The 13078-nt window shown below is 44.2% G+C and overlaps 1 protein-coding gene across 1 annotated transcript in view; it reads right to left on the bottom strand.

Moving 5' to 3' along the window:
- Positions 1-8001: 8001 nt before the first annotated feature.
- The window catches only part of cdc42se2 (CDC42 small effector 2), a gene marked incomplete at its 3' end in the record, with an annotated part of 8082 nt that continues 3005 nt past the window's right edge, over positions 8002-13078 (bottom strand). Inside the window, exons 2-3 of the mRNA XM_083670498.1 lie at positions 8494-8598; positions 8002-8103 (exon numbers count right to left, since the gene is read on the bottom strand). Of these exons, the coding sequence (XP_083526624.1) occupies positions 8002-8103; positions 8494-8598 (207 nt within the window). The remainder of the gene's footprint in view (positions 8104-8493; positions 8599-13078) is intronic.

The raw sequence follows: 13078 nt of genomic DNA, 5'->3' as shown, positions 1-13078 counted from the left end.
TTAGGATCAGCCCTACAGGTGGGCGTGTAGCCCTTTGACAGGAATTTATCTAATGTAAAGCATAGTTACATCACACGATCTGACTCAACCCCAGGGGTTAAGTGTTACAAGGATGCAGGAAAGGGTCGGTTTTTAGTAATCTTACCTTGCCACTCTTATCCTTCCTCTCCTTCTTGGACAAAGCCACTGGCTTTTCCTCTTTCTCCCGGGGTCCATCATTCAATACCTGAATGATACAAAGATTGAAATCTAAATACTGCTACATTGGTAGGCTACAAAGATGGTGATACATAGAAGCCTTTCCACAGACACAGTTCTCCATGGCACCAAAAAGGGTTCCCTCAACGGACTCTCCTACAGATAGAGCCAAAGAACCCCTCCTGGTTCTAGGTACAGTGGAACCTGAGTGTACCTAACCCACAGTGTCTACGTGATCTAATTGTAGTGGGCAAATTACTTACACACAACTCTCATTCCATGGAGAACATGAGCTTAAACATGAGTTAAACAACAGTGCAATGTCATACAATATATTAAAAATTTCAAGATGTTAATGCCAGTAAGTTTCCTCTTCATCAGATCATGTTTTTAAAAGTAGCCAAATACTTCCTATCAGCTGAAGATGATTTCATCATCATATCTAACCATAAAAATGAATACACTATTAAATCAAGATAACCTTTGTTCAATATCTAGGTCTAATAGTCTCAATAATAGTTTTATCTCGTGATTTTATTTAACTTCTAGTTAGGTTATTTTCTATTCATTGTTCTCGTCTATTTGATAAATAATACGCCTACCTCATTTTCGTCACACATTGTCGATCCGGCTACAGTAAAACGCATATTAATCGCAGGTAAGTTTACTCTACGTCTCAGCGGATCACAATAATATCTGCATGCAACCAAAACGCGGACGGACTAAAAATCTGACCTTGTCGTCATAATGGCATATCAGTTGCGTCATAGTAACGGACATCTGACTACCAGGCCACCGCAGGTGTGGTATGACGTGGCATGATAATTAAATTAACATGATAGATCATAAGATGAGTGAAAATAGCCAATCATTACTTATAATTGTAGGCCCACTTGTATGCATTGATACCTATAAATACTACAGAATAACATATAAAATGCATAGAAATATATTTCTAGTGAATAATGCAATCCAAGAATGTACTAGTTTAGACTAGTTTAGACCAGTTAATATATAATATAATATCATCAACCAATCAACCGGGTTTGATTGATTCATTATAGGACAGTGATCAAACTCAATATTTAAATGATAGTCGATAGGATTAGGGGGTCACAAAAGCAACAGAGCATGACTTAGATCTATCGGGGTTATTACACATTAGCTTATCGAAAAAGCGCAAACACTAACCTAGGAGAAACATATATATTGAGCCGCCTAGTCTACTGCTCGTGACCGTGCTATAGGCGTATGTGCTTTCAGATATGTATCAAGGTCCTTACCTTTCCTTCATCCATATTCCCTCTGGTTTGCTCGTCCTTGTTTCCAGTTGTGAGGTCAGGTGTCCTCCAAGTTGTGTCCAAGTTGTGATTGACGCCAAGACGCACCGTGGCTTTTATAGTGGCCTACTATATGACGTCATGGTACATTACGCGTGACATCACATATTGTGATGTGTGATTTTGGGATGGGCGTTTTGAAACACTTTCTTTCTCTACCACTAGGGGGCACAATAATACTTGCTATAAAATTGTCCAACAACTGAACGGGCTAATGGAATTGGATATAGGCATTTCAAAAGGACAGGGAGCACCATGATACGAACACATGTCCTAATATGTGATAAACTCAGACTCACTCCCCCCCCCCAATAGCAATTAGCATCATCTGGCTAATAACAACTAGCTGATTTTGTACTTTAATACATGCCAAATGTAACTATAACATTTATTGGGTGTTCCATCTCTTCTATTCACAAGAAAGAATCTATGCCACAAGAAAACAGTTGTACTGCAGCGTCCCCGTGTTCTGTAAATGATTTGACTATCGTTTAAAGACTAAATCCTGTCACTATAGTTCAGGTATATGAGGAAGCAAGCATAACTGTCCGAATGTCAAAACGGAAAGTATGGGTCAGAAGAGAGCAGAGGAAATATCGGTTAGAGTGAAATACCATTTCTTTGACCTACAGCCATCTTTTACAGCATTGAACCCCTGGTTCTAAATGAAACAACTTTCCAGGAGTGAGGCCAGGATTTTGATTGCCGTTCATATTACTTCACATGCAAGTCAACTCGTTCAGGAAGTCAATGGTTATGACCACTAGAACAGAGCTGGCTTCTGTCAGTAGGGCAATCTGTCAATCTATACCTACATATGTATACAGTATATCCTTATATGCACCTTATACAGTACATACCAGGGGAGGTTGGTGGAGGGAGAAATGGGAGGACGGGCTCATTGTAATGCATGGAATGAGGAATGGTCTAAAATTGTTTTATTTTAATTCCATGCATTACAATGAGCCCGTCCTCCAATTTCTACGCCCACTAGCCCTCCCTTATGACACAAATACAATAGTAATAAGGCCAACCATATTCAAGTCATCGCCAGGATCCGTCAAGCTCCCGCTACCACAGCTAGGTTTTGACCTTGTTACATGTAGACTCTCCCATGCTTTTCAATGACCATATCAGCAACTGTAATGAGTCTCTCCCTCTCCATTCAAGAGGAGGAGGAGGAGGAGGAGGAGAGAGGAGAGAGGGATTCTCTGTCATTCAGGAGAGAGAGAGTCTCTCGCTAACGTTGACGAAACCACCTGCATCATTTGCCACGGTGTTACCTAGCAACAGCGGGGAGCCCAAGAATGTAAATGACACTTCTTCCTGAGCACCAGCGAATCATACGCCACCGCTGGCTTGGGTGAGCAGGACACTGATTGGTTATTAGACGTCTCATCTGATATGAATTATTAGACTATTATAAGATAGAATCACATACAGGGAATATCTATATTCAGATATATAGTACAATAGGTCAATGATAAGTGTGTCGTGTGGATACTACTCTTTTCTGACTATCTGTCATCATTTATCGTTGATCAAATATGAGGTGAAGCCATTATTGAAAATGATTTAGATTGTCGTATTGATGCAGATGTTTCATGGCATGTCTTTGACGATATTTTCATCACATTCCAAATGACGATCAGCCGTCTTCTTCGTGTTGTTTCTGAGCCATCTAATTGGCCTCCAGGGAGTTGGTGAAACACAGGAGCGCTTTCTACTTCATACCCTTGCCTTGGCCGGGCCTCGCTGGGTCAATGTGTCATGTGTTGATTACCTAAGGATCCCCTAATCTGCTCATAGAGGAGGCATTGAGAGAGAGAGAGAGAGAGAGAGAGGGGGGGGGGGGGGGGGGGGGGAGAAACAGACCAGTGAGAGAGGTACAGGCAGAGACCGAAAGAGAGAGAGAGAGATACACAGAGAGAGAGAGATACAGAGAGAGAGAGAGAGAGAGGAACAGACCAGTGAGAGGTACAGGCAGAGACCGAAAGAGAGAGAGAGAGAGATACAGAGAGAGAGAGAACGAAAGTTGAAAGGGAGAGCACACAATGTTCTTCAGGCCTGAAAGTCAGCAGACATCTCACTCTAACCCAGTCTTCTGATCCTACATTAATGCTCTTAAATGCTGTGATGGCATTGACTGTACAACAAACCAGTACAGTCACTAGGTCACATGGTTAATATGAGATTAATGTTAAATCTGGATGCGTTCTCCCTGCTCAGCAGGACAGTACTGCTTATGACCCAATTCTCTGCCCTTCACCTGGCATGAGCACTTGTGCTCTCCCCCACATGGCTTTAGAAGGAGTAGACTGGTACAGTATGTACATATGGTGTATACTCCCTGGAGACCAATTCTACGCTTTTAGTGCACACTTCAGAGAGTGGGTAGAGAATTGTCACGGAGGCTCATTGTGATGCATGGATAGGTAGCACCCCTCAATCCGTTCCATGCATTTCAATGAGCCCGTCCTCCGATTTCTACCTCCACCAGCTTCCCCTGGTGGTTACATCAGCGTCTGGTAGGCGATACGAATGATGTAGTATTTCCTTTGAACTCTGGTTATGACCATCAAAGCCGTAATGCATTCACAGTACATCCTGTTTAAAACAAGGCACTTAGCTCACTCTTGGATGTGTACGATAGGAAGTAGTCATAAGAGGGAAATAACTTGTTCCTTTAAGGCTCTCATCATTCACTGCGGCCATCATCGTGTTAGACATTTAGATGGTGAGAAAGTCATGGAACAGTAACGCTCCCAGCAATAGCACACACATTTCTTCCCCCGATAGTCATGGTTTATTCTGTCCTGTCTTCCCTCTTATCTGTTTACCCCCGAATCTTTCTACTGTTTTTAATCAAAATTAACACATACGGAAGCGCGACTGCCACACTCCCTTTGAGAAAAATACATTTGTATACAGTGCAATGTATTATGTGTGTGTGTGTGTGTGTGTCGGGGGGGGGGGGGGGTTGGAAGGGAGGGGAGGGGAGTGGAGGGGAGCAGCCTCATTAATAATAAAAACAAGAGAAAACATGAATGTAAGGCAGAATGACACTGGGAGAGCTTTGCTCCGTGTCCATCGAAATCAACTCACACAGAGAGGTCGTGTAACATGGAAAAAAAAATATTTATTTCAACCAAAGACATTTGGTAATCTACAAGCCAACAATGGATGTGAATTCATGAGGGATGGAAGTATACAAAAAACAAACATTGGATATGTAAAACAACTAAAAATAAACATCTTTATGGAGCGGAGCGAATTCCCTGATGTTGAAATTCATTTGTGGCGAGTGAGCAACGTCTGAGAGTAGATTCATATTTCACGTACACTGGTTACACACACCACTTTGGCTGATATACTCTCATTCTATTGCAAACTTAACATCGCTCACTCTCCCCCCCCCCTCTCTCTCTCTCTTGTGCTTTTCAGTTGTCAGAAAACATTTGTAGGACATTTTCTTATAGACTAAGCATTTAGGAACACTTTCGCTTTCTTACTGGTCCAGTATATTTCTAATTATGGTGAATAAATATATAACCACATTTACTTATCATCATCATCATCATCACGTGAGATGTATATTCTTATTTCTTTTTGAAAATTCCAATCAATCTGAAAGAAACTATAGTACAAAAAAGTAACAAAACAGAGAAACAATAAATTAGAATACCTCAGGGCGTGGCACACAAGGAAAACAGTTACAGTGTGTGTGTGTGTGTATATATATATATATATATATATATGTGTGTATATATATATATATATATATATATATATATATATATATATATATATATATATATATATATATATATACACACAAACATAAAGCACTTTGAGAAGGAGGACAATGGAGTTAACAAGACACTAGTCTCCCTCAGCCAGACTCACATGACAGCGGTAGACTGCTCTGTTTGGAGAGACTCACGCTGCATTCAGGTGCTCGTTGGAAATAGGAAATAGGAAATGTCAGACTCTGCAACTCGGGTTTCCCACTATGAGCCATGTTAGAGTTAGCCAATAGGGAGCTTTATGCTAAATTCTATGCTAAATCTTGGTGGGAAGCTGGGAGTTTCAGAGGAGCACTTGAATGCACCGTAACAGGGAGCAACACAGACGACAGAGCTGCATACTTGACCAGATAATATCTGCCTGAGACTCTCCTTTCCTTATCAATACTGGTGATTAGTTTCATTCCAATACGAGCAGAAAACCTTTTCATGAATCAAATGTTGTATTTTAAATTGCAGCAGGCAGAGGTATCAAGATGCTTCAATCAAACATACTGAGATTAATTTGATATATTTTGAAGGCCATTTTCTAATAAGATCCCCCTCCCCCGCCATTGAAGCTGTACAGCATATACATAGTACCAAGGACCGCAGGAAATGTATATTTCATCACCAGCTTGCTTTCTTTTCATTCTTAAAATACTTTACACTCTTAGAAAGAAGGGTTCTTCAGCTGCCCTTGCAGAAGAGTGGTGCCATACAGAACCCTTTTTTAGTTCCTTTCCACAGACACAGTTCTCCATGGCACCAAAAAGGGTTCCCTCAAAGGACTCTCCTACAGATAGAGCCAAAGAACCCCTCCTGGTTCTAGGTACAGTAGAACCTGAGTGTACCTAACCCACAGTGTCTACGTGATCTAATTGTAGAGGGTTAATTTCTTACACACAACTCTCATTCCATGGAGAACATGAGCTTAAACATGAGATAAACAACAGTGCAATGTCATACAATGTACACATCATATTCAAAATAACTGAAGATATGTCTTTGAACCTGAGCAGACCTTTCTGGAGCTCAGCAGTGGAAAGCCACCCTGTGTTGTTGCTAATCGTACTGGCAACGTGTTAGCTAGCACTAATAGTGGCATTGTCCCGGCATTATCCCGGCATACCCAACGGCCCCAGGTAATCATCACAGACACAAGATGACCTTTGCTTTGAGATGTTCTTCTTCCCTCTTCCAGAATGTTCCGTCAGAAAGTTCATTAACTCAGCCACAACAAGGTCAAACTCTGAGTTTGGGTTGGGCCTCATGGCCAGATAGATCATTTGAAAGAAGACTGTGGCCATACCAGTACTTAGCCTATCACAACACCACACATCTTTCTCTACATGTTCTACTGCACTCACTGCAGCCCAGAAGCCTTAAAATTAAGTTTACCAAAACATTTACAGCAGAGTGAGGAGTGAAATGCCAGTTCGTGTCATTTCAACATCAGCTATAGTTTTAATCATAACAATCATCAAGACGTATGTAACAAGGAAGAGGAATGAGAAATGGGAAGATGTAAACAAGAGCGAAGTAACAATCAATCGAAACATTTCCTATCAGAGAGGCATTCACTTTAGCCAGTGGCAAAAAATAAACTAACTGTACTTCTTGTCAATGGAGAAAGAAAAAGCACCATCATCATCATCATCATTTCATGTGAGCTACAGACATTTTGGCAGCGAAGGGCTGTTGGCTAGCAAAGCCGCTTTTCACAAACACACTCCGATCTGAACACACCAAGCCAGACAGAAAGCAAGAAATTAAAAAATAGGAATGAAAAAAACCCCGAAAACAAAACCAAAAATCGAATTAAACAATGGTATTTGTAGGTTCCAGACCTTCAAAGCATTGAATTGACAACAATATAAAAAAAATGACTTGCAAACATCCGAATCACAGGAGAGAGAAGCGTTTTACATGTTGCACTTTTGCAGAGAATGAGAAGCATGCTTGCTATGAGTCAAAAGCTGGAGCTGGAGCTGGAGAGGTGAGGGACACTAAAACTGAAGCGCTGATGTCCATGGTCTGTCTGTCCTTGTCGACCTCGGTGGGATGGACAGACGGACGGCCAGAGGGGAGGACAGGGGAGGGGAGGACAGGACAGGGGAGGGGAGGGGAGGGGAGGGGAGTAGGAGCAGCCTCATTCCGATGGAGTGCTATAACGGTCCATGTGTTTGCTGTGTGAGACAGGGTGGGGCGAGGAGGGGGGCGGGGGAGGGGGGGGGCAGAGGGGCAGATGGAGCAGGAGGACGTAGATTGACATCGTCACCTTGGCCCCATTCGGGGGGGGGGGTCTCTGAAGGCAGGCATGATATAGGTACCAGGATGGAGAAACACAGACATGAAGAAACCTACAGGGAGAGAACCGACTGGTTAAAACAACAGTCTGAAAGCAAGTCTTACATTTACATCTTTCATACTTTAAGACGATATTCCACACTATGGACTCACAAAACATCTCCGTCACATGATGTAAGACCGACAGGTAGCTTTTTAAACATCTACTTTGATTAACTTAACTTCCGAGTGAAAACCCCCTTAACCCCAAATCAATTGACATTGATGCAGTTTAAAGGTGGTAGGACCCCTTCAGGCTGTAGGGTTAGGGTTAGGGTTAGGGTTAGGCTTCTCTGAGCTCCACCTCACCTGCCAAAGGTTCCTCCATGTTACCCTGCTTTAGTGTCGACCAGCTGCAGCTGCACGTTGACAGGCATGGCATCTCCTTCGTAGCCGCCCTTAGACTGCATCTGGTTCTGGATCGAGTTCACCTGAAGAGAGGATGAAGTTACGTTATTACACTAACCTGTACCCCCCCACACACATACCCTTCTCACCCTTACCCCCACACACACATATCCTCCTAACTCTTACCCCCACACACACATATCCTCCTAACTCTTACACCCCCCCCCCCCCACACACACACACACACACATACCCTTCTCACCCTTACCCCCACACACACATATCCTCCTAACTCTTACCCCCCCCACACACACATACCCTTCTAACTCTTACCCCCACACACACACACATACCCTTCTCACCCTTACCCCCACATACATACCCTCTTGGCTGTGTGTGTGTGTGTGTGTGTGTGTGTGTGTGTGTGTGTGTGTGTGTGTATGCGCGCATGTGTGTGTGAGTGTGTCTCTTACAGAGGCATTCATGCCGCTGAAGAGGTCTCCCGAGCCAACGTGAGCTGTGTGGACGAAGTTGGTGGGCTCTCCGATCATACTCCTGTCAATGCGCCTCCGTCGCTTCTGCAAGAGCACAGAGAGAGAGAGAGAGAGAGAGAGAGAGAGAAGACATGTTTACATCTACCGTCCTAACGTCCGAATACAAGGCCATCGGTTCAGTCCTATTCAGCACATAGTACTGTATGGGTGCTTTCATACATGCGTTCAGTACAGGGGAGGCTAGCGGAGGTAGAAATAGGAGGATGGGCTCATCGTAATACACGGAACAGAATGCGGAATGGTATCAAACACGTTGTGAAAGAAAAGCAGTCACTGAAAGCAGGCATGTGGCGCACGTGTTGCGTTCCTCATTCCGTTCCACGCGTTACGATGAGCCGGTCCTCCGATTTCTCCTTGCAACGGCCTCCCCTGTTGTGTATGCAGTGCAGTATGTACGTGACTGGACTGAGTGGTTCAGTAGGTCTATACAAGCCAAAGGAATGTGAGTTCTTAGTGCAGGCTTCGCCCTCAGGGCCTCTGATGTGTTTAATGTAAACATGTCTCTTCCACTCTCCCTGACAACCACAATAAGCTCGACTTCACCGAAGGACAAATTAACTACGCTTCAGAACTGCATCACACTCCACTGTACCAGGCGAGGCTGGTGGAGGTAGAAATGGGAGGACGGGCTCATTGTGATGCATATGGGATGGAATGAGGAACGGCATCAAAACAGACGTCCTTCGATTTCTGCCTCCACCGGCCTTCCCTGCGGTATACACATCGAAACTGCAACTGAAATAACCATAGAGAAACAAACAGTTCCATGTCTATGAACAGTCTATATAACAGTCGTGGATTTTAACTGGATGAGGAAATGGTGCTCGTTGTGGTGTCTTGACTTGCTACATCGCTGATTCAGGTTCTAACCCATGCCACAAAGACCTCTTACACAACATCACACAATCAACAGTGCCGGCTGTACAGGGACACTGGACGTTTGAACGAGCTGGAAAGGGAGATGGGCCCGCTGTAGAACATCTGTTGTCACTCCTAAACGCCACAGAAACGGTTGCTGTGACAACCGCTTTCTGACACACAGAGCTGTGGCGGTTGCCGAGGCGAGGCATTGTCGGTCATGCAGCGTGACCCACGTGTCACGCCGGCCTCTCGCCTGTATCCACGTCCCGATTCTCTACCCTTTCTCCCGAAGTGTGCATTTGTGCGCTCCCCGACACGGACCTAACAGGACTGGTGTAAGAGATATGGTATAGAGAGGGATTCCCCGAAAGCTTGATTTTATTCAGCGTGGGCAACTGCACAAGGCAGGGTGGAGAATTGGGACACAGCGAATGATTCTCCCAACATGCACCATGAAGCTGTCTGAAAACCAAGCTTCACTGACTGGTTTCAGACAAACATAAAACCGTTTATGCTGAATGCCCTATTTGACTCATTTCCGCCTAAGGAAAACTACATAAAGAATACTATACACTCCTAATACAGCTGGTTCCTATGAGAACAAGAGTTCCAGACTGATCAGATTCTGACAAGACAGGAAATCCTCCAGTCTCCCTCCTCGACATCCCATAATGCACATGGTAGAATATGAACCCTGGGTACAGTGTCTGAGATGACCCTTCAGGTAGAATATGAATCCTGGGTAAAGTGTCTGAGATGACTCTTCAGGTAGAATATGAACCCTGGGTACAGTGTCTGAGATGACCCTTCAGGTAGAATATGAACCCTGGGTACAATGGCTGAGATACCACGAGGAATGGGATCAAACACAACAAGCTCATCCTCCAATTTCTACCTCCACCAGCCTCCTCTGGCTACAGTCAGTCCAGGAGACTAACAGTGGCCTACGTTTGAACCCAACGAATCTAGGACGCCCGAGTATCGACGACACTCAATGTAACGTGTAAAAGAACACAGGAGGTTTAATAACACAAACGCTGGCCAGCATCACGGCATGCTGCTGCTGATCCCCCCCCCACCCCCTAAAAAATAATTGGTCTCTCAGAACATATTTTCCTGGGTTGTGCAATCTTCTAATCTAATCCATTTCATAAAGCCTGGAGTCAGATTTTTGCCTGTTAACCTTTCTGTCTAGAGCGGCGGCTTTGAAATAAAGCGTCCCATAACTACACTGACATTTGAAGGGCCTCGTTATGAGAATGTTACTGACAAGTTCCCTGCAGAGTGCTTTGATGCGGCTTTAAACCACAATGCCCCCTGACAATGACTAACAGTAACAAGTAAAGAGGAATCTGCAGTATTTGGACATACAGGAGCAAATTCCCCACCTGGGATTTGAACCAACATACGGATGACCAACCAATCCCAGTCCCTTAACAGCTGGACCAATGGCTGCCAAAGAGCTAGTGATCACTGTATCAACTAAAACAATGTTTCTGGCCGCAAGCTGGTCTAGTAGTTCTCAAATCAGGGGAGGCTGGTGGAGGTGGAAGTCAGAGGACTTCTACCACCACCAGCCTCCTCTGTGCTCCACCTAACATCACCATCACGTTGGAGTGAGAGGGAGGGAGAGGGAGAGAGAGAGGGGGAGGGAGAGAGAGGTGAGTGGACATCACTGTAACCAGAGTCCAATGTTCATTAGTGCATTAGTTGCCTGCAGGGTTAGGCCTTCAGCCTGGGTTAGTGGTTATGGAGGGGTGTTTATGTGTGTGTGTGTCTGTGTGTGTGTGTGTGTGTGTGTGTGTGTGCGCGCACTCTCATGATGGATAGGGGAAGTTGTTTAATGTGTTTTAACTCTCACATCCCTACCATTCAACCACAACAGGCTGCAGCAATAACTCAACTACATTGAAGTCCTTTTTTGTACACCTTGTTTCCTCATGATATTAAATCTGTGTGTAATTTAGGAAGATGTGTGAAGACGTGTGTCTGTTCCTCTGTGTGTGCAAGCGAGTGTGTGTGTGTGTCTGTGTGTGTGTGTGTGTGTGAAGGTCAGGATGGGGTATTAAACATATAATTGACGGGCCATGGTGCTGTCGGGAGGACAAGGTAGGACAGGACCACTACCTATACCCTCCCTCTCCTCTCCCCCCCCCTCTCACTTTCTCTTCTTTCACTGGCTCTCACTCTGACTGCAGAGACAAAGTTTGCTCAAGTGCGAGCATGAAAGAGAAAGAGTGAGAGATTTATAGAAAGAGTGAGAGAGAAAGAGATCCTCTGACAGTAATAACAATGACTTGCCTCAGCTTGCAGCCTCTCTGACACACACACACACACACACACACACACACACACACACACACACACACACACACACACACACACACACACACAGTAGTGGAAACACCTGGTTGATTCCCTAGTTTATTGTGTCGCAATGAAGCATGATAACGTATTGTTGTTTCAAGCCAAATTAAATTAATCATTTGCTTGGGAATGGAACAAAAATAGCCCTTGACTAAGAAGCTGGTTTCATAGCTTTCCCCTCTGAGAACACCGACCAGGCTGAGCCTGAATCATTTGCTTGGGAATGGAACAAAAATAGCCCTTGACTAAGAAGCTGGTTTCATAGCTTTCCCCTCTGAGAACACCGACCAGGATGAGCTGAGATCTGCCAGCAACTGTGAGAACTCAACTCTGTGTACTGTTAGCTTAGCCATAGGAAACTCTATCTGTTGCTAGGGGGTGAGTCATCACAGATCATACGCATCATCATCAACCTGCCATCACCTATCCTACGTTACCATGGTGATACGGGGGTTATCTGATTACCGCTTCATGGAATTCCATCCGGCCCTGGGAAACACTCAAGTACCTTCCTGAACAGCTTGTTCAGTCCGAGCGGTTGGAAATGGGAGGAGCTAAATGCTAGGCTATCAGAAACAGACGGACGGAGGTTCTCCGTACTCTACTCGACTGGAACTAGTTTCATTACAACAGAAGTTGGCCTACATACAGTAGCTACATGACATCACCAACAATCTGTTTACCTCAATTTGTTTAATTAGGACTTCAAATTAGATAATTAGTCCCTCCAGCCGTTCTGACACTCCTGAACACCTCTGCCCCAGCCTGCATGTCCAGGCCTGCAGACAGTACGACGTCTGTCTCAAACACAGAGACAGACGTTTTTTTTTTGTTTTTTTTTAAGGTACAAAATGAACAAGTTCACGTGGTGATGAATAATATATGATGGAGCCTTCAGTCAGTAGTCTGTAATACAGTATTCAACATGATGGAGCCTTCAGTCGGTAGTCTGTAATACAGTATTCAACATGATGGAGCCTTCAGTCGGGAGTCTGTAATACAGTATTCAACATGATGGAGCCTTCAGTCGGGAGTCTGTAATACAGTATTCAACATGATGAAGTCCTTCAGTCAGGATGACATGATGAACGTGATGGATCCCTTCAGACAAGATGACATCATGAAGGTGAACTTGATGGAACCCTTTAGTCAGTATGACATCATGAACGTGAACTTGATGGAACCCTTCAGTTAAGATGACATCATGAACGTGAACTTGATGGAACCCTTCAGTCAGTATGACATCATGAACGTGAACTTGATGGAACGGTACAGC

The sequence above is a fragment of the Argentina silus genome (genome assembly GCF_951799395.1).
Source record: "Argentina silus genome assembly, chromosome: 5".
In the NCBI taxonomy this organism is placed as follows: Eukaryota; Metazoa; Chordata; class Actinopteri; order Argentiniformes; family Argentinidae; genus Argentina; species Argentina silus.
Note: the sequence above shows the minus strand (reverse complement) of the source record. Positions and strands in the feature narration are given on the sequence as shown.